The 19,080-nt window shown below is 44.7% G+C and overlaps 1 protein-coding gene across 12 annotated transcripts in view; it reads left to right on the top strand.

Annotated features, from left to right (window-relative positions):
• SEMA6D (semaphorin 6D) overlaps positions 1-16,272 on the top strand; it is a 450,579-nt gene extending 434,307 nt beyond the window's left edge. For 8 of the 12 annotated variants that reach the window (XM_082198353.1, XM_082198354.1, XM_082198356.1 and 5 more), the window contains 2 exons: positions 7,475-7,642; positions 11,770-16,272. In XM_082198353.1, coding sequence (XP_082054479.1) covers positions 7,475-7,642; positions 11,770-13,073 — 1,472 coding nt within the window. In that variant the 3' untranslated portion in view covers positions 13,074-16,272. The remainder of the gene's footprint in view (positions 1-7,474; positions 7,643-11,769) is intronic. The other 4 variants (XM_082198357.1, XM_082198348.1, XM_082198347.1 and 1 more) reach the window with 1 other exon arrangement.
• Positions 16,273-19,080: the final 2,808 nt, after the last annotated feature.

The following is a 19,080-nucleotide window of genomic DNA, read 5'->3' on the forward strand; positions in this document are numbered from 1 at the left end:
CTTTGCTTCTCGCAATGAGGGAACCGCCAGAAGGCCCTCGGCGCTGGACCTCAGGGTCCGGGCAGAACAATGGAGGTGGAGACGCTCCTTCAGGTATACTGGACCGAGGCCGTTTAGGGCTTTAAAGGTCAGCACCAACACTTTGAATTGTGCTCGGAAACGTACTGGGAGCCAATGCAGGTCTTTCAAGACCGGTGTTATATGGTCTCGGCGGCCGCTCCCAGTCACCAGTCTAGCTGCCACATTCTGGATTAGTTGTAGTTTCCGAGTCACCTTCAAAGGTAGCCCCACGTAGAGTGCATTGCAGTAGTCCAAGCGGGAGATAACCAGAGCATGCGCCACTCTGGCGAGACAGTCCGCAGGCAGATAGGGTCTCAGCCTACGTACCAGATGGAGCTGGTAAACAGCTGCCCTGGACACAGATTTGACCTGTGCCTCCATGGACAGCTGTGAGTCCAAAATGACTCCCAGGCTGCGCACCTGGTCCTTCAGGGGCACAGTTACCCCATTCATAAGGACTGCGTGCTGCTTGCTGCCTGCTGCCCAGGAGGACTCCCCTGAGTGAGTTCTGTCTAGTCAAGTTGAGTGGGATCAATTCCAATCTGTTACCTCCGAGGATGTGGACAGGCTGCTTGGACGAGTGAAACCAACCACCTGTCTCCTGGATCCTTGCCCATCCTGGCTTATAAAAGCTAGCCGGGAAGGACTGGGCGATGGGCTTCGTGGTGTGGTGAATGCTTCCCTCCGTGAGGGAGCCTTCCCAGACCCGCTGAAAGAGGCGGTTATTAAACCGCTTCTTAAAAAAACATCTTTAGATGCGGCCACGATGGCCAACTATTACCCCACAGTTACCCCATTCAGGACCAGGGAATCCTCCACACCTGCCCGCCTCCTGTCCCCCAAAAACAGTACTTCTGTCTTGTCAGGATTCAACCTCAATCTGTTAGCCGCCATCCATCCTCCAACCGCCTCCAGACACTCACACAGGACCTTCACCGCCTTCACTGGTTCTGATTTAAAAGAGAGGTAGAGCTGGGTATCATCCACATACTGATGAACACCCAGCCCAAACCTCCTGATGATCTCTCCCAGCGGCCGCATGTAGATGTTGAAAAGCATGGGGGAGAGGACAGAACCCTGAGGCACTCCACAAGTGAGAGCCCAGGGGTCTGAACACTCATCCCCCACCACCACTTTCTGAACACGGCCCAGGAGGAAGGAGCAGAACCACTGTATAACAGTGCCCCCAGCTCCCAACCCCTCTAGACGGTCCAGAAGGATGCTATGGTCGATGGTATCGAACGCCGCTGAGAGATCCAGCAGAACTAGGAAACAGCTCTCACCTTTGTCCCTAGCCCGCCGGAGATCATCAACCAGTGCGACCAAGGCAGTTTCAGTCCCATGATGAGGCCTGAATCCCGACTGGAAGGGATCCAAATGGTCCGCTTCTTCCAGGCGTGCCTGGAGTTGTTCGGCAACCGCTCGCTCAATCACCTTGCCCAGGAATGGAAGATTTGAGACTGGGCGATCATTAGCAAAGGGATCAGAGATAAAACTGCTAATATTACAATGCCTTTTACACATTGTAATTTACTATGGTGTGGCCACAATTTAATAATAATAATAATAATAATAATAATAATAATAATAATAATAATAATAAATAAATAAATTAAATAATAATAATAATAATAATAATAATAATAATAATAATACCCGGCCCATCTAGCTGGGTTTCCCCAGCTACTCTGGGTGGCTTCCAACAGAACACTAAAATACAATAACCTATTAAACATTGAAAGCTTCCCTAAACAGGGCTGCTTTCAGATGTTTGGTAGTTACAGTGGTGCCTCACAAGACAAAAAGAATCCGTTCTGTGATTCTCTTCGTCTAGCAGTTTTTTTGTCTTGCGAAGCAAGCCCATTGATGGATTAGCGGATTAGCGCTATTAGCGGCTTTTAGCGGCTTATCTGCTGATCGGATCAGCTGATAAGCGGCTTAGCGGCTTAGAAAAAGGGGGGAGGGGGAAAAACCAGCAGGAACTCGCAAGACATTGTCGTCTTGCAAAGCAAGCCCATAGGAAATTCGTTTTGCGAAGCACCTCCAAAATGGAAAACTCTTTCGTCTAGCGAGTTTTCCGTCTTGTGAGGCATTCGTCTTGCGGGGCACCACTGTATTTTTCTCTTTGACATTTGGTGGGAGGGCGTTCCACCGGGCGGGTGCCACTATCGAGAAGGCCCTCTGCCTGGTTCCTTGTAACTTGGCTTTTCGTAGCGAGGGAACTGCCAGAAGGCCCTCGGCGCTGGACCTCAGTGTCCGGGCAGAACGATGGAGGTGGAGACACTCCTTCAGGTATACTGGACCGAGGCCGTTTAGGGCTTTAAATGTTTTGATTCAGTTCTAGTTGCCACACCTCAGGAAGGATATTGTAAAGCTGGGAAAGGTGCAGTCCAGATTATCATTTGGGGGTGGAAAGAAAGGTTGCAGCTTACACTGAGTGAGAGGGGCAATATGACCAGACTTTGGAGAAAATGTAGGAGGGGAAGTTTTTCTTCCGCTCTCAAAATATTATAATATATGTGTTATACATTAATAATAAAGTCAATATTTTAATGGAGACCACTTTCAGGTTGGATGGCGGCTAACAGATTGAGGTTGAATCCTGACAAGACAGAAGTACTGTTTTGGGGGGACAGGAGGCAGGTGGATGTGGAGGACTTCCTGGTCCTGAATGGGGTAACTGTGCCCCTGAAGGACCAGGTGCGCAGCCTGAGAGTCATTTTGGACTCACAGCTGTCCATGTGTCCATGGAGGCACAGGTCAAATCTGTATCCAGGGCAGCTGTTTACCAGCTCCATCTGGTACGCAGGCTGAGACCCTATCTGCCTGCGGACTGCCTCACCAGAGTGGTGCATGCTCTGGTTATCTCCCGCTTGGACTACTGCAATGCGCTCTACGTGGGGCTACCTTTGAAGGTGACCAGGAAACTACAACTAATCCAGAACGCGGCAGCTAGACTGGGAGCGGCCACAGAGACCACATAACACCTGTCTTGAAAGACCTACACTGGCTCCCAGTACGTTTCTGAGCACAATTCAAAGTGTTGGTGCTGACCTTTAAAGCCCTAAACGGCCTCGGTCCAGTATACCTGAAGGAGCGTCTCCACCTCCATCGTTCTACCCGGACACTGAGGTCCAGCACCGAGGGCCTTCTGGCAGTTCCCTCACTGTGAGAAGCCAAGTGACAGGGAACCAGGCAGAGGGCCTTCTCGGTAGTGGCGCCTTCCCTGTGGAACACCCTCCCACCAGATGTCAAAGAGAACAACAACTACCAGGCTTTTAGAAGACATCTGAAGGCACCCCTGTTTAGGGAAGCTTTTAATGTTTGATGTATTACGGTATTTTAATATTCTTTTGGAAGCCGCCCAGAGTGGCTGGGGAAGCCCAGCCAGATGGGCGGGGTATAAATAATAAATTATTATTATTATTATACAGCGATATATGTAAAACTATGACAAATAAATACTAGAAGTCAATACCATCCAATGGTGTGGTAGAATATTCAGAACATTTCTTCACTCTGCATAGTTGCCATCTTGGGCAGCTCTAAAAGCAAATTAAACAAATCCATGAAAGCTGAAAGGATTAATGGCTACTAATCATAATGGCTATATCGTATGGATTAGAGGCAATACATCTCTGAATAGAAGTTGTTGGAGGACACAAGTGGTAGAGGAACAGCACTTTTCCTACTTTGGCTTCTCATAGACATCTGGTTGGCCACTATGGGAACAGTGTTTGGTCTGATCCAGGAGGGACTCTTACTTTTTAGTCCAGCATTCAGTTTCCCACCAAGGTTAGCTAGCTGCCCACTGTCTCTGTATGTGGAGGTATTATGTATTATCATCACCATTAGCTCTTATACCTGACATAGCTGAGTTGTGGTTTGTCTGTCCACCTGTCTGTCTGTCCACTCGCTATGCATTCAGACACCTCTTGAGATATCGCTGCCAAACTTAACACAATGATTCCTAAGAGAGAGGAGCTGGTTTCCCATCTATGTTTGGCTACTGTTGTGACACCGCTTTACTTCAAGATGCTGGACTGCAACATTTTGGACGCCTCTTAAGATAAGGTCACCAGATTTTGCATGATGGTGCCTGAGATGCAAAGAGCAGGTGCAGGACTGTTTGTAAAAGAGCTTTCAAACAGCCCTGCCCTGTGCTTTGACTGTGTCTTCTTGTTCCCAGAAGGAGAAGCCTTGCCTTGCTGCTCTCAACTATGTTGGACTTTAAAAGCCTTAATTAGCACAACTCCCAAGGCCGGATTCTGGTTTATCGTTGCCTGGGTTGGGGCAGGGAATGGCACACAGCCCTAGAAACTGGCAGAGTGCATTACCCATTTATAATCTCAGTATTATTCATAATACAGTGGTACCTCGGGTTGCATACACTTCAGGTTACATACGCTTCAGTTTACAGACTCCGCTAACCCAGAAATAGTGCTTCAGGTTAAGAACTTTGCTTCAGCATAAGAACAGAAATCGGGCTCTGGCGGTGCGGTGGCAGCAGGAGGCCCCATTAGCTAAAGTGGTGCTTCAGGTTAAGAACAGTATCAGGTTAAGAATGGACCTCCGGAACGAATTAAGTACTTAACCCGAGATACCACTGTAATAATAATAATAATAATAATAATAATAATAATAATAATAATAATAATTTGTTTCTGAGAATTCTCAAGCAAGACCGGCCCTTACAGTTGGTGGGCTATATAGGTTTAAAGGGTTGTTGGCATGTCTGTTCACTATGCATTTGGACTTAAGACCTTGTAACCAAATTATGCAACTTGCTTTGGATAATTTGATAATTTAAAAGGCAGGCTATTTCAAGGGGTTGGTCTGCAGGGCAAGCCTTGCAGGGGATTGGAACCAGATGATCACCAGAGTCCCCTTCCAACTCTACAATTCTGTGATTTGAAAGGTTCCTGGGAGCAGGGGTCTTGTCCATGTTTGGATACAATGGGACACCACTTTGAATCAAGATGGCAGACTGAACCTTTCAGAGCCTCCCAGTGCTTTGGTTTCCCAGAATTCCTGAGCAGCACAGGAGGGAAATGATCAAGGAGGCGGGTGTCAGAACATGAAACTAAGAAGGGTCTGCTGGATCAGACCAGTGGCCAACAAGGTGTTTGTGGCAAACCTGCAAGCAGAGCCCTAGCACACTTTCCCCTCCTGCAGTTTCCAGCAACTGATAATCGGAAGTGTTACTGCATCCAGCTGTGAAGTCAAGCATAGCCATTGATAACCTAATCGTGAACTCGTTTAATCCTCTTTTAAAGCCATCCAAGATGGAGGCAATCTCTGCCTCCTGTCGGAGGGAGTTCCACAGTTCAACTTTGTGCTGTGTGAAGCAGTACAGTGGTACCTCGGGTTAAGTACTTAATTCGTTCTGGAGGTCCGTTCTTAAGCTGAAACTGTTCTTAACCTTAGGCACCATTTTAGCTAATGGGGCCTCCCGCTGCTGCCATGGTGCCGGAACATGATTTCTGTTCTCATCCTGAAGCAAAGTTCTTAACCCGAGGTACTATTTCTGGGTTAGCGGAGTCTGTAAACTGAAGCGTATGTAACCCGAGGTACCACTGTACTTTCTTTTATCTGTGTCGAATCTCCCAATAGAAGCTTTGAAGCCCTGTTTGTAACAGGGGCATCAGTTCCCTTCTGGTGGCGGTTTTTTTTTAGCATTTCCATCCCAAATTCCTCCAAAATGGTTAGACTGCTGCTTTTTTCTTTATTTCAAAAGGCAAAATTCCATGTTGGACTTCAATGAGAGCACAATCCAGTACAGAGTACGCTCCTCTGATGTTTCCTTAATTCTATCTGCCAATTACAATTTTTTCCCACATGCTTTTTAATGCTTCTGGAAGTTTGACAGCAGACGATTCTTTGATGCTATTTGCACTTCTGTAATGAAACAAGAATGGTGTTTGATGGATTTTGTTTGTCCAAGAACTAATTCTGGTGGGGAGGAAGGAAAGTCGCAGTTCCCTTGTGTGAAAAATGTGCCCTTTCTGCCTGTGCATGAATGGATGAAGAAAAAAATCAGGTTTACTTTTAAATGTTGACATGATGCACTTGATTCCCACACTGTCGATTAATAGGGATTTGTAGTCATGTTCACCCAAAGCTTTCCACTGCAGATATGCACAGGAGGTTTAGAAATTGACACCACCCCTGATGTCAACATGAATTGTGGCATAGGAGCTATAGAATGCTACGAATACCAAGTTTTGCTTTTGTCCAGTTATATCAAGGTGTAGCTCAAGGCACAATCCTTTTTCCCTTTTCCTTTTTGCAAGTGAAAGTGAGATATCCAGAACATCCACACCTGCCATATTCTTCCCAAGGCCCATTAGAAGAGGCCCTGTTGGACCCAAGGCTGGATCTCATTGATGCCATAACACTAAATGTTACACACGCAAGAAGGTCTGGGAGGAGATCTCAGTGAGACCTTTGCTCAGTCAGCATGACTCTTAAGTCTGTGAGCTCCTTACCTCTCTATACATATATTGCTTCTAGTCAAAATGTCTTAAACACACACAGAGAGAAGTATGGGAAATAAAGTCGCAATCAATGTATTACAAGCATTCCGTACTGTCTTGTCTCAATTCTGCACCCAGAGGATTGTGTGCATAGTATATAAATCTATGCAGAGCTTTGTTTTGCCAAATTGATTCCAGTAGCTGGATGCAAAGCAAGACACTCAGTTTAGAATGAATCCCCCCCCCCCATCATAAATGTGTTAGGTAATGGGGATTAGCTCTTCAAATGCCTTTTCTGTGGTGGCTCCCCAAATGTGGAATGCTCTCCCCAGGGAGGCTTGTCTGGTGCCTATAGATATGTAATGAAGATAAAAAAATTCTTTTTTACCCAGGCATTTGGCTAATGAAACAATCAATGACCTTTTAAACTTGGGGGGGGGACAGTGGGAGGTTATGATTTTATTTTTTATTATGTTACGTGTTTTTATACCGTAACCTGCCCTGTGATCTTTGGATGAAAGGCAGTATATAAATGTAATAATAATAAATTGACAGGGGGGGGGGAATCAGAAACCCAGCCTGACACAGAATAAGGCAGCTTCCTCCATTCCTAAATTCTGCTCCCCCCCTCCATTTTCCATCTTCCTTATTGATTTTATTTAAGCACCACAGTCATTGAATAATGGCAATAATTCGCAATACATTTCCTGTCCCTGACTTCAAATCTGATTTTAAAGAGCAAGTCACAGTATAATGCCGTTGTTCCTCGTGCAACTCCTATTAAGCCTATTCTCCAAATACAATTTAGCAGTCATCGTGCAAAGTCACTAACTGTTGAGGGTTTCATATAAAAAAAGACACACACACACCATAGAGTGGGGGGCAGGAACCTGACTGCAATGCACATTAATAAAAGCAAAATCTGTTTGCCACCACAGACATGGCGTTACCCTCAACTTCTGTTACCACAGTGGAAAGTATCCCAGTTTTCTCACCCAAAGTGATTGGTTCCTGGAAACCTAAAGTGACTGGCTCCCGGAAATTTGTAGCCCAAGATGACCCAAACACCTCTGATTACTCTGATTCATTATCAGGGGTCCCGAAGGGTAAGGCCTAATCAGGGGTTTTATTACGGTTGAAAGGAAACCTGATAGCTTCAGCAGTTTCAAATTCAAACGCTTGTTCTTATCAAAATGTGCATGCAATATCATCCTTTGTATGTAATAAAAAGGTGTAATTTTGGCCAACAGAGCAGGGAGGAGGGGGGGTTGGGAGACAAGATGAGCAGCAAAACAGAGTTTGCATCACTGTGTTGAACACTTTCTTGAAAACTCCTGCTCATCCTGTTATTCTCACCCCCAGCCAAATTTTGTTGGCATACGCATTTTGTTTTGCGTACGCATTTATTGCATGCTCAACAGCGCATGTCAGCCGAGCATCAAATCCCATTGAGTTCAATGGGGCTTACTCCCGGAAAAGTGTCCTCCTGCACCACACTGCCTTTTGTGTACTTTGTTATGGGTCTGTGAGATTCCTTCTGGCTGGCCCACAATGTCAAAGTTTTACTCTCTCACATAAGGCTCGCCGCAGCATAGCTTTGCAAAAAGCCTTTGCACAGAGTAACCGCATTAATCCACCACAGCAGAAACGAGATCATTCTGGCTTTTAACAAAAGACCCTCAAAAACTCTTGCAGCACCAGCTTCCTCCCAATTGCTGCATCCTTTATCAGCGCTAAGGTGTCTTTCTGTGAGATACACCTCAAAACTGTGGGAGTTTGAGTTTCCTAAATCTGTCCCGCTAAGAACAACTCCACATGTTAACATCATCACAAACAGTGGGTTAAGCACCATGTAAGAAGAATCATGTACTCCATAAAGGGCAGTGTGGTACTGCATGGTTGACCGTAGGTACATAGATCAGGCAGCGGTTCATATACTGTGACTGTTTGATCTGTGTATCCATGAGGAAGTTGGGGAGGGGGAAATCCCTGCAAATAGCAGCTTCTGCATTATGAGGTGTCAGTTGGACACAGATTGGAGAGGCCTCCATTAAAAGGACGCTGTACTATTGAGTCCTTTGAGTGATGTTCGCTCTCTCTCTCTCTCTGCCTAATCCAGCACATAGGATTGTTGTGAAGACAAAAATGGAATAGCCCATTTCATCCTCACAACTGAAAAATAAATGAGAGAGTGGGGGGGGCCCTGGGTCACCAGTGAGCTTCACATCTGAACAGGCCCCTCATCTTCTCATCCAAACTGTCTCGTCCTCTGTTATCTGGATACCCAAACTGGACACCTCATAGTAAATGGCACATATCTGCATGATCCTTTCTTTTCTCAAAAAAAGAAAAAATAAGTCATAAGTTCTCAAGCAAACCTTTCACATTCAAGTATTCAGCGAAACGTATCAGGTTTCCTTTGGGCCATTGTGGCAGCGCATTCGTAATTTGCTTCAGGTGTTTCTTATCGCTTGGTTGTCCTTTAAAACGAGTCTGGTTTTGCCAGGATTTGCTCACGCGCGCTCTCAGTCACGCTCGGTAGCGTTTTCTGTAGTAAGCCTTTCTCAGCCTTTCCCCTCCTTTTCCCTCTTCTGCACAATGCCATTAAAACCAATAACCCTGAACCTTTCAACTCTCTTCAAAGGCCTTGCCTCTTAACACACACACACAAACCACACATAACACTCTTCTTTGTTTTAACTTTCCCACTGTGCCGAATAACACAATTAGGTGCATTCTGCCAAACTAACATCTTCTTAACGGTGCAATGTCTGTGGTTGCTTTAAATAAAAACAAAAACCTGCAAGCTCTGATATTAACGTGCAAGTTTGATTTTCTTTTCCTTTTTTAATACTATTGTTTGATCTTCTAGTACAAAATTTAATGCATTCTATATTATGAAAACTACTAATACCTCTCATTAGCCGGATGGTTTTTAAATGATGCTCTGTTCCAAAAGTTCATTACTCACTGAAGTCTAGGCCTTAAAATGCGTGGGTAATCTTGACTTCTTTTTTTAAGCTGCAGAGAATACCACTTCCCAAATAGCAAAGTGAGAAAGTGTTCCTTTTGGAGGGGGGTAAAAATATTAGCATAGTTCTAACAATGCAAATCTGCACATTATAGAGTTTTGCACAATATTTGCATAATCCTATCTCACTTTTGATTCTGATTCATGAGTTGGGCAGGAAATTGAAAGAGAAATCCTTCCATGAGTTATTAATTGCAGCTTGGCAGTGTAGCACCTTCTAACCTCAATTTTCTAGCAGAAATCGTTAATGTTAATACCACACCAGCTACTATTTGTGAGTCTTAAAAGGATATTTCAGGACAGAGTGTGTGCATTTGGATTGGCAGAGTGTAGTAATGCTACTCATATAGTCCAGTTCTCTAGATTAATAGACACAGAGGTGCAGGTCAGAGATTGCCAGCCTGTCAAGGGAAGTCTCCTTATGCTTGTGATGGCATCTAGAACGGACAGCCATTAAAGGCAGCCATGGAAAAAGAGCCTTCCTGGCCTGCAGAGAGGTAGTTCTGCTGTCTGCTCACCCCCATAACTATGATTTGCTTCCATTTGCAAAAGAAAATGACCTCTCCAAACTGGTAGCATTCCTTTTTCTCTCTTGTGGTGGCTCTTCTTGCCTGCAGTTGGGAAGGCAGCGTAGCAGAGAGGTTGGCTATTTTCTCAGTCATTTAGAAATTGTTAACTCTGCTGTGTAACAATAAGCCACCCTGTGAGGTTTTTTTTAAAAGCTTATTGTTCATTGTTTTGTCTTATTAACTGAACGGTGGTTTAAAATATCTTCTTATACTCTGCCCTGAGATCAATTTGATAGAGGGCAGATCGTGAATACTTTCATAAATAAAATAAAAACCAGCTGCCAGACAGAACAAGGAAGGCAAACAGCTGCTGATATTGTAGTTTCCTTGGTTTCTGGAGCAAGGAAAAGCATGGCACTGCTATAAGGACAAGTAGGCAACATCAATGCACTCTCTCCTATTAGAAGTATAGATAGACCCAAGTAAGAGCTTGACCAGGTCTCTGCAGGTGCCTGTAATAGCTGTAAGATCCAGAGCAGAGGTGGAGACCATGTAGCCCTCCAGATGTTGGACTACAACTCCCATCATTCCTGTTTGTTGGTCATGCTGGCTGGGGCTGATGATAGTGGGGAGTCCAACAACATCTGGAGGGCCCCTGATCCCAAGAGCCAAGCGGGCGTCAGAGAGGGGTGCAACTGTAGAACAATACCCCTATTAAGAGGGTAACGTGAACTGGTCAGCAAGGTTCCTCCAACAGCCATGCCCTGCTTGATGCCTGTGGTCAGCTTCGATAAGTTAGCTAAGAGCAAGGGGCCCAGAAAGGATGAGTGGAAAGACCAAACTGCAGCACAGTACTACAGCAAGCCCATGCTATCATTTCACATCCTTCTGATCTGACAGCCCAGCATAATGGCACGGCAGCCTCCTGAGCCAGCAGAAATATTTATCTTGGCACAGGGGGCAAAACCTGCATTAAGAATGAAGGGGGAAATCTCCAAAATTGGGGGGGGGGGCTGTATTGGTGTTGTGGGGTTGCTCCACCAAACTGTAATTCCACCAAACTGGACAACTGGAGCGCTTTCATTGGATTGAAATGATGGACAAATGGATTAGACATCCATATTATCACAGAGATGTTGCATATTAATGTATATGCATGATGCTGGTGGTGTAAATTGGGGAAAATATAACACATCAAATGTAGGATAAATTATGGTGGAGACCAACTCTAAACATGTTCAGATTTCAGTGAGGACTGTTTCGTACATGGGGTGCAATCATTGCCAACTTCAAGCAATTTCAGGTTAGGATTAGGGGTTAAGGTTAATGTTAATGTGAGAGTTATGAACGTGCTTCAACTTTCTCCCATTAAAATAAATAGAAATTGTGCTGGATTGTGCCCGCTATGTTTTTAGTCTCCACCTGAATTAGATACATCAGAAACCACTTAGCACTTAAAAACATCTGTTGGTATATGTATATATACACCACTAATGACTCCCTGAGGAGGATATCAATGTCAGAAGACTTGTGATTCCTACCCCTACTGTGCAAATCTCTCTCTCAAGTGCAGTGGTGCTAGGTTTCTGTTATGTCTGGTTAGTACTGCAGCTTAAGATAAGCAAGCTTTGTTTTACGGTCATGCAGAATAAAACATGCTCTAATCTCTCCATACCACATGTGTTTGTTGTAGGTGTCAGGTGGGAAGTCCAGTCAGGAGATTCTAACCAAATGGTGCACATGAATGTCCTGATTACATGCGTCTTTGCCGCCTTTCTGCTGGGAGCCTTTATTGCAGGCGTGGCTGTTTACTGTTACCGGGATATGTTTGTGAGAAAGTCCAGGAAGATACACAAAGACGCAGAGTCAGCTCAGTCCTGTACGGACTCGAGCGGGAGTTTCGCCAAGCTGAACGGCCTCTTCGATAGCCCAGTCAAGGAGTATCAACAGAATATCGATTCTCCCAAGCTGTATTCAAACTTGTTAACAAGCAGAAAAGAGATGCCGCCAACGGCCGACACAAAGTCCATGATGATGGTGGACCATAGAGGACAACCGCCAGAACTGGCAGCTCTTCCAACACCAGAATCCACGCCGGTGCTGCAGCAAAAGACTTTGCAGTCTATGAAAAGTCAGATGGACAAAGCGCAGAACAACCTCAGTGCTTCTAGAAAAGAAACTACTCTGAAGAGCCCTCAGTTTTTCCCATCCAGTCCTCCACCTCATTCTCCTCTAAGTCACGGACACATCCCCAGTGCTATTGTTCTTCCAAACGCCACCCACGACTACAACATGTCCTTCTCAAATTCCAACGCACACAAAGCAGACAAGAAGATGCAGAACATGGAGCACCCGCACACAAAGTCATCGGGCAAGAGAGACCACAGGAGGTCTGTGGATTCCAGGAACACCTTGAACGATTTCCTGAAACATTTGAACGAAATGCCTAGCAACCCCAAAGCCATTATGGGAGACCTCCAGGTGGCTCACCAAACTTTAATGCTGGATCCCATGGGAAACATGACTGAGATCCCGCCTAAAGTTCCCAACAGGGAAGCCTCTTTGTATTCTCCTCCATCCACCCTTCCGCGAAACAGTCCGACGAAACGGGTGGACGTCCCTACCACGCCGGCGGTACCCATGACCTCTTTGGAAAGACAGAGGGGCTACCACAAAAATTCATCGCAGCGGCATTCTATATCAGCCCTCCCTAAAAACTTAAACTCGCCCAACGGCGTGCTGCTGTCGCGGCAGCCTAGTATTAACCGCGGGGGATACATACCTCCCGGAGGCTCAAAGATGGACTACATGCAAGGGGCACCAGTGAGTGTCCATCTACAGCCTTCCTTGTCTAGGCAAAGCAGTTACACGAGCAATGGAACGCTCCCTCGGACAGGGATAAAGAGGACGCCCTCCCTCAAACCAGACGTGCCGCCCAAACCCTCGTTCGCTCCCCAGACGCCTTCAGTCAGACCACTGAACAAATACAGCTACTGAGACTTGCGTATTCTGTCAAGAGGTGTGGGATGGTGTTGCAGGACAGACAATAAGACAGTGACTCGCTTGTCATGAGAAACACACACACACACGGAGAGAGAGAGAATGAACAAGCCGCCAAAGAACCTGTTCTTACTCCAGCAACATCTGGGCTTTTGCCACACACCTGGCTTAACGCAAGGCTCAGCTTGCTCAACAGATTATAACAAAGGGAGGTGCTGGCCCCTCACGTTTCTTTTGTTTGGAGCAGAGGAGAAATGTAGCACAATGGGAGGGGGAACTACCTGAGCGAAAGTACTTGGGGAGGAAAGGGGGAGGGGGAAAAGATCTGCGAGCAAAAATACTTGAAGATAATAATAATAATAATAACGATAACAATAAAATGGGGTTCATTTTTAGACTGCCATAATGTGTAGTCTTCCCATGAAATGTGAACATTTTAATATGTATGCATTTGCCTTGCCTCTTGCACAAATGTCAGCAAATGATAATGTCTCAACAAGTATGTTGGTTAATAAGCAACTTGCTGAACTTTGGTCTCTCGTCCAACTGTAGCATTTTTCTTTTCCTCCAAAGGATGACATTTTTGTTTATGATGAGAATAAAGGTGTTTGTGTGTGAGGGTGTGAGTGTGCGCACAAAGCTAGGAGGTATTCAATCTCACTGCATCTTTTAAGTTACAGAAACGTTTACATTTGAGTTTGACTAAACAGACAGATGGCTCTGGTTCAGGTTATTTTGGATTGCATGAGGTGTACAGCGGATCTCATGCGGGAAGCTTTGTGCTGTCAGATTTCTGCCCTGGGCAGAACTAGTTACTATGTGAAATGGTGCAAATGTGCTCATTCTAAATTATGCTGCTATAGAGTCAGATGTCTAACTTCCAAGTGTAGCATTAATAGAAGTCCACGGCAGTAGGGATGGTTAGATCAGTCCATTTTGGTTTCTAGTTTTCCTGATATTCAGTTCGGCCAATTTCTGCAGCAGTTTGGAAATTTTTACTTCAGAGAAATGCAAATTCCAAAGGGCTTGCATGGTGCTTCGGGAAGCACAAATTAAGGTAGGTTAACATGAAAATGTGAACCAAATTGATTTCTCCCCCATCTCCAGTGCTCTGCTGGTCTTTCAGTCCACCTGACTTCCCAACCTGAATGCAAACTTTAGAACTTCTAACTGTTCTTCATCCAGAACAAAGTTTCCATTATGGTCAGACTCCCTGGTTCAAAAAGCAGTTCATTTGTTTGTTTTTAAACACCGCCTTCCCCCAAACCGAGACAAAATAAAGAAAGGCAGGGGGAATGAGAAGGGCAACGAAAGGGGGAAACGTGACATTCCCAAGTAGAAAAGACCCTAAGAGAAAAAAGGAAATATTTTCCAGATGCAAAGAATTGCTTCATTGGCCCCCAACAAGCCAGGGCTGTTCATGTACCCACCTGTATTTAGCGAACAAGGAATTGAGGAGCAAACCTATGGCTTGTATATTTGCTTAGCCCAATGTGGGATAAGAGGAACTACTGCTCCCTGCATCCATGGCAAGTGCTTACACCAGCCTCTCCTACGCTGGTGTCCTCTGGATGTTTTGGAGGACAACACAGCCGTGCTGGCTGGGGCTGATGGGACTTGCAGACCAGAACATCTGGAAAGCACTAGGTGGAGGAAGGCTGGTTTACACCATCATAGCGTGGCCCTCCTCACTCTGAGATGTTTACGTGTGAGGCATATGTTAGCCATGTCCCTTTTCTACAAAAGAAAAGACAGAGGAGAAATGTGGAATAAGATGTTCACATTATTAATATTATTTTCTAGCCCTTTCCAACAGAAATGAAGATACATCAGTAAGGCTTGGCAGGATCCGCCCAAGAAAAATTTGACAGTAGTGCAATCAATTTGTTTAGCTTGTGGTTTCTCCATAGTCATGCCGGTAATGACAATATTCTGTAAATATTCTGTGTGTTTACCTGGATCTGTGCATTTTGTGCCTTATTCATGAAAATGATTTTCTTTCCTTTTTTTAAAAGAAAACCCTACTAAACCCCTGTCAAGTGTTCTCGGTAACAGCACATCACAATTCCCCACATGCCAGCTGTAAGTTCTCTCAACAGTATCCGAAAAGATGAAAGAAAGAGGGGGGGATATCCCCACAAGAACAATTAATTAACAATGAAAAGGCAGCCTCTAAGCTGAGGAGACAGCAGCATTAAATCAACCTTTTTCGCGCTAAACATCCCACCCCTAACTAGCTTAAGGATCAAACAGTTATAATGTGAAATCATATGAGGTTTCTGGGGTAATGGAACACCTGCTAAAGCTGAGCACGCGTCTTACTGGGCTGCTATGGTACGTGTTTGCAGCTGATGTTCATCACAGATGGTGATCTTAGCTTGCAAATGATGCCCTGGTACTTGTTTGCTGAACGTTGCCATCAGCGTATAGCCCACACAGGGGGATAGTCGTGAGCTGATAGGACAAGTACCTTCCATCCAAAACACTGGCTTCTATTTCATGTTAAGGGGGGAAAGAAAATATCTCCGTCTCTGTCTCAAATAAAAGGGATCCTTGTTCCTTAATATATAGAATTATTCTCCCTTTTCCATTTTGTATGTTGACCATTGAAGACCTTTACTTCCCCCTCCAAAAATACTTAGGATCGTTTCCCCCCCACCTAAAAATATTTTCACTCTTGCAACTAATAATTTTAAAATGAGAATCAAATGACAAAAAAAAAAGAATTGACTTCACTTTACAAATAGTAATGAATAATACATACTTGTGTGAAACGGAAACATAAATGTTATGTGAACCCAAATAACTTTCTGTAACATTGTGCTGCCTTGTTAGATGGTAATGTGAGTTCGCTCAGTATTTATGTTGAAATCTTTTTAACATTCAACATAGTCTTTATTCTGTTAATTTATAATTTTTGTTGGGCTTTGGGTTGGGGTTTGTTTTTTTTTAATTAAAAAATAAATAAATAAACATGCTTTATCCATTTGTGCAAAGGTAAATGCAGATTGTATCTTTTTTAATGGTACAGCTTATAAAAGTAACCCTAAAAAAAAATGAAAGCTGCTCTATATGGTCTATAGAGTACTTTAACATGTATAGATATCTTGTAAACTTGTATTGTGGATGTGTAAATAATACGTCCTTTTGGGTTTTTAACACCGCATGTAAAGTCAAAATAAACTATTCAAAAGTAGCAAGCATCTCACTTGATTATACGTTTAAAAGCAGTGAGCATAACCCAATCCCTATGCCAAGCTTTTGGGAATGAATGGGAAACTGCACATAGGTAGCTGCAGCCCATTGCCAATGCCCTCTGGTCAGGACCCATCTATTGAAGCAAGTATAGCCATCCATGCTGGGAGGAGGAGTTCATTTCATACAACATAGCACCTGCCATCTCCAAGAACCCACTGAATTGGTGGCATTACGTCTTTTAATGCAGCTTGCTGTTATTTTCCTAGGACTTACACATACAACCTACACATATGCTAGTCTTTTAACCCTGTTTCTGAAGTTTCAAGATGGGCAACTGCATTTACCTCTGTGTCTTTTCACTGTTCATACCTGATGCATAGAATAGGCAGGGATACTGGGCATATTATGACACCCCGACCCAATAGTCCTCCAGATTACAGACGTTGATCCATATTTGGCCCGTGGCATCCTTGGGCAGCTGCTGGAGCCACATCACCCTGACAGTGTGTGTGCCAGTCCTCATTGTCACCACCAATATCGAATCCCAGCTGCCATTTTGTTTTCCCCTTGATGCCCCAAAATAAACATGCTGTCTGGATCGTCATGGGAATGATGAATGACAGCTGGCATCTTCTTACAGTTAAAGAAAACAGCCTACCACTCTGCTATGCTACAGGTAATCCATCTACACAGGAGAGCACCCATCGAAGTCTCCTTCAAACATGGAGCCAGTCCTGCCCACAGTAATCAGTTGGAGTCACTCAGAGATTAGCCACCCTCGATCTGTGGCGCTGTGGTCTAAACCACTGAGCCTTGGGCTTGCCGATCAGAAGGTCGGCAGTTTGAATCCCCGCGATGAGATGAGCTCCTGTTGCTGAATCCCAGCTCCTGCCAACCTAGCAGTTCGAAAGCACGTCAAAGTGCAAGTAGATAAATAGGTACCACTCTGACGGGAAGGTAAACGGCGTTTCTGTGTGCTGCTCTGGTTCGCCAGAAGCGGCTTAGTCATGCTGGCCACATGACCTAGAAAAACTGTCTGCGGACAAACGCCAGCTCCCTCGGCCAGTAAAGCGAGATGAGCGCTGCAACCCCAGAGTCGTCCGCAACTGGCCCTAATGGTCAGGGGTCCCTTTACCTTTACCTTTATCCGCACCATCCAATCCATTTGTCTGTGGATCCATTTCCCCACTCCAGATTATCTATCTATGTATGGAAATTAATTCTTTTTGAACACTCACCCACACACATACACAAAAACCTTTATGAAAGTTTTTTTAAAAAAAAATAAATGAAAGAATTAGCCCATTGGGGAACAAGGTTCTGCAGCCCATTCTGTCCCCTGCTGTGCTAACTTTCTGTTTGCATTGAGTTGCTCACATAAGGGAGCATTCATAAATGTGTTCCGCCATCTGCATGCGGTGTGAAGTGGCACAGTCTATTCTCCCACCTCTGAATTCTCCTGGCCTCGTTCTGCTGCTTAAGGCTTAAAAAGGGGTTTTGTAGCACCAGTTGCACAGTGTTCCCTGAATCTGAAATGCTAACAAATCCTGACTGTGTGAGTGGAATGTCTATACTGAGCCTTAAATAAAATTCGTGGAGAGTCCTGATTTTATTAATGTACACTGAGCTGCCACAATCTCAATGACTAGTAGAACAAGCATGCATTTGATCCCACGGGCACCCACATTTGTTGTGGGAGGCACATAATTTGTACAAGCAGTGAACACAAATTCCCACTACCACCTCCCAGGGCTCTCTTGGCCAGCTTTTGACAACTGCTGTGCCACCCATTTCATCCAGTTTCTTCAGTGGTGCTGAATTTTACTGGTATAATTCTTCTAGAGAAAGAAGCAAAGGTAAATCTACCAAAGGGATCAAATTTCCTGGCTCCTTTGACAACAAGCACTGCATACTTTCAGGGAGAGAAGAAAGAAGAAGGCGTGCTAACCTGAGGAGGTGGGCTGAGTATGAAATGTAAATACATGGAAGCTTAACCTACAACTTTTTACAGGCCAAGAGATGTGCACGTGCTTAAAATTAAGTTCATAATACTGTTCTGTTCATACATACACCATCTGAGCAGCAGCGTACTAAGAACTGCTGTTAAAACGTCAGTTTCCTTTACAGAAGAGACAGCTGAGTATTCACGGTGTCTTTCCACTGATCTATTTATTTCAGAAGTCACCAACATCGTACCCCCAAAGCAAATATGCTTGAAAAAAAATCCACAAAGCATGAGACCTTGTTTGCTCTTCTACATTAAGCATGGCTTATCAAACATGTCCATATTTCAGTAAATGTACAGATTGGGTACCTGCCCACCCACCCATCTGAGACAGAGTTGTACAAAGAGCTGCTTTCTGTGAGTATAGTGAACAATGTCTACACCATTTTGTAGTCCTGCCTTGTTTAGATGTGGCAGCCATGTTGTGTTATGTCACACCCCCATTTTTTGTGCCCATGACACTTTCTCAAATTTACATATATGCCCACTGACCCCCAAAAGTTGGCAGCATGTAGTGTATTTAAAGATGGTAGATCTCAAAGAAGTAAAAAAAGCCCTGGACAGTTAAGTCCAGTCAAAGGTGACTGGGTTTGCAGCGCTCATCTCGCTTTCAGGCTGAGGGAGCCAATGTTTGTCCACAGACAGCTTTCTGGATCGTGTGGCCAGCATGACTAAACCACTTCTGGTGCAACGGAACACTGTGACGGAAGCCAGAGCGCATGGAAATGCCGTTTACCTTCCCGCCACAGTGGTACCTATTTATCTACTTCCACTGGCGTGCTTTCGAATTGCTAGGTTGGC

Source organism: Podarcis vaucheri (genome assembly GCF_965113315.1).
Source record: "Podarcis vaucheri genome assembly, chromosome: 14".
Classification (NCBI taxonomy): Eukaryota; Metazoa; Chordata; class Lepidosauria; order Squamata; family Lacertidae; genus Podarcis; species Podarcis vaucheri.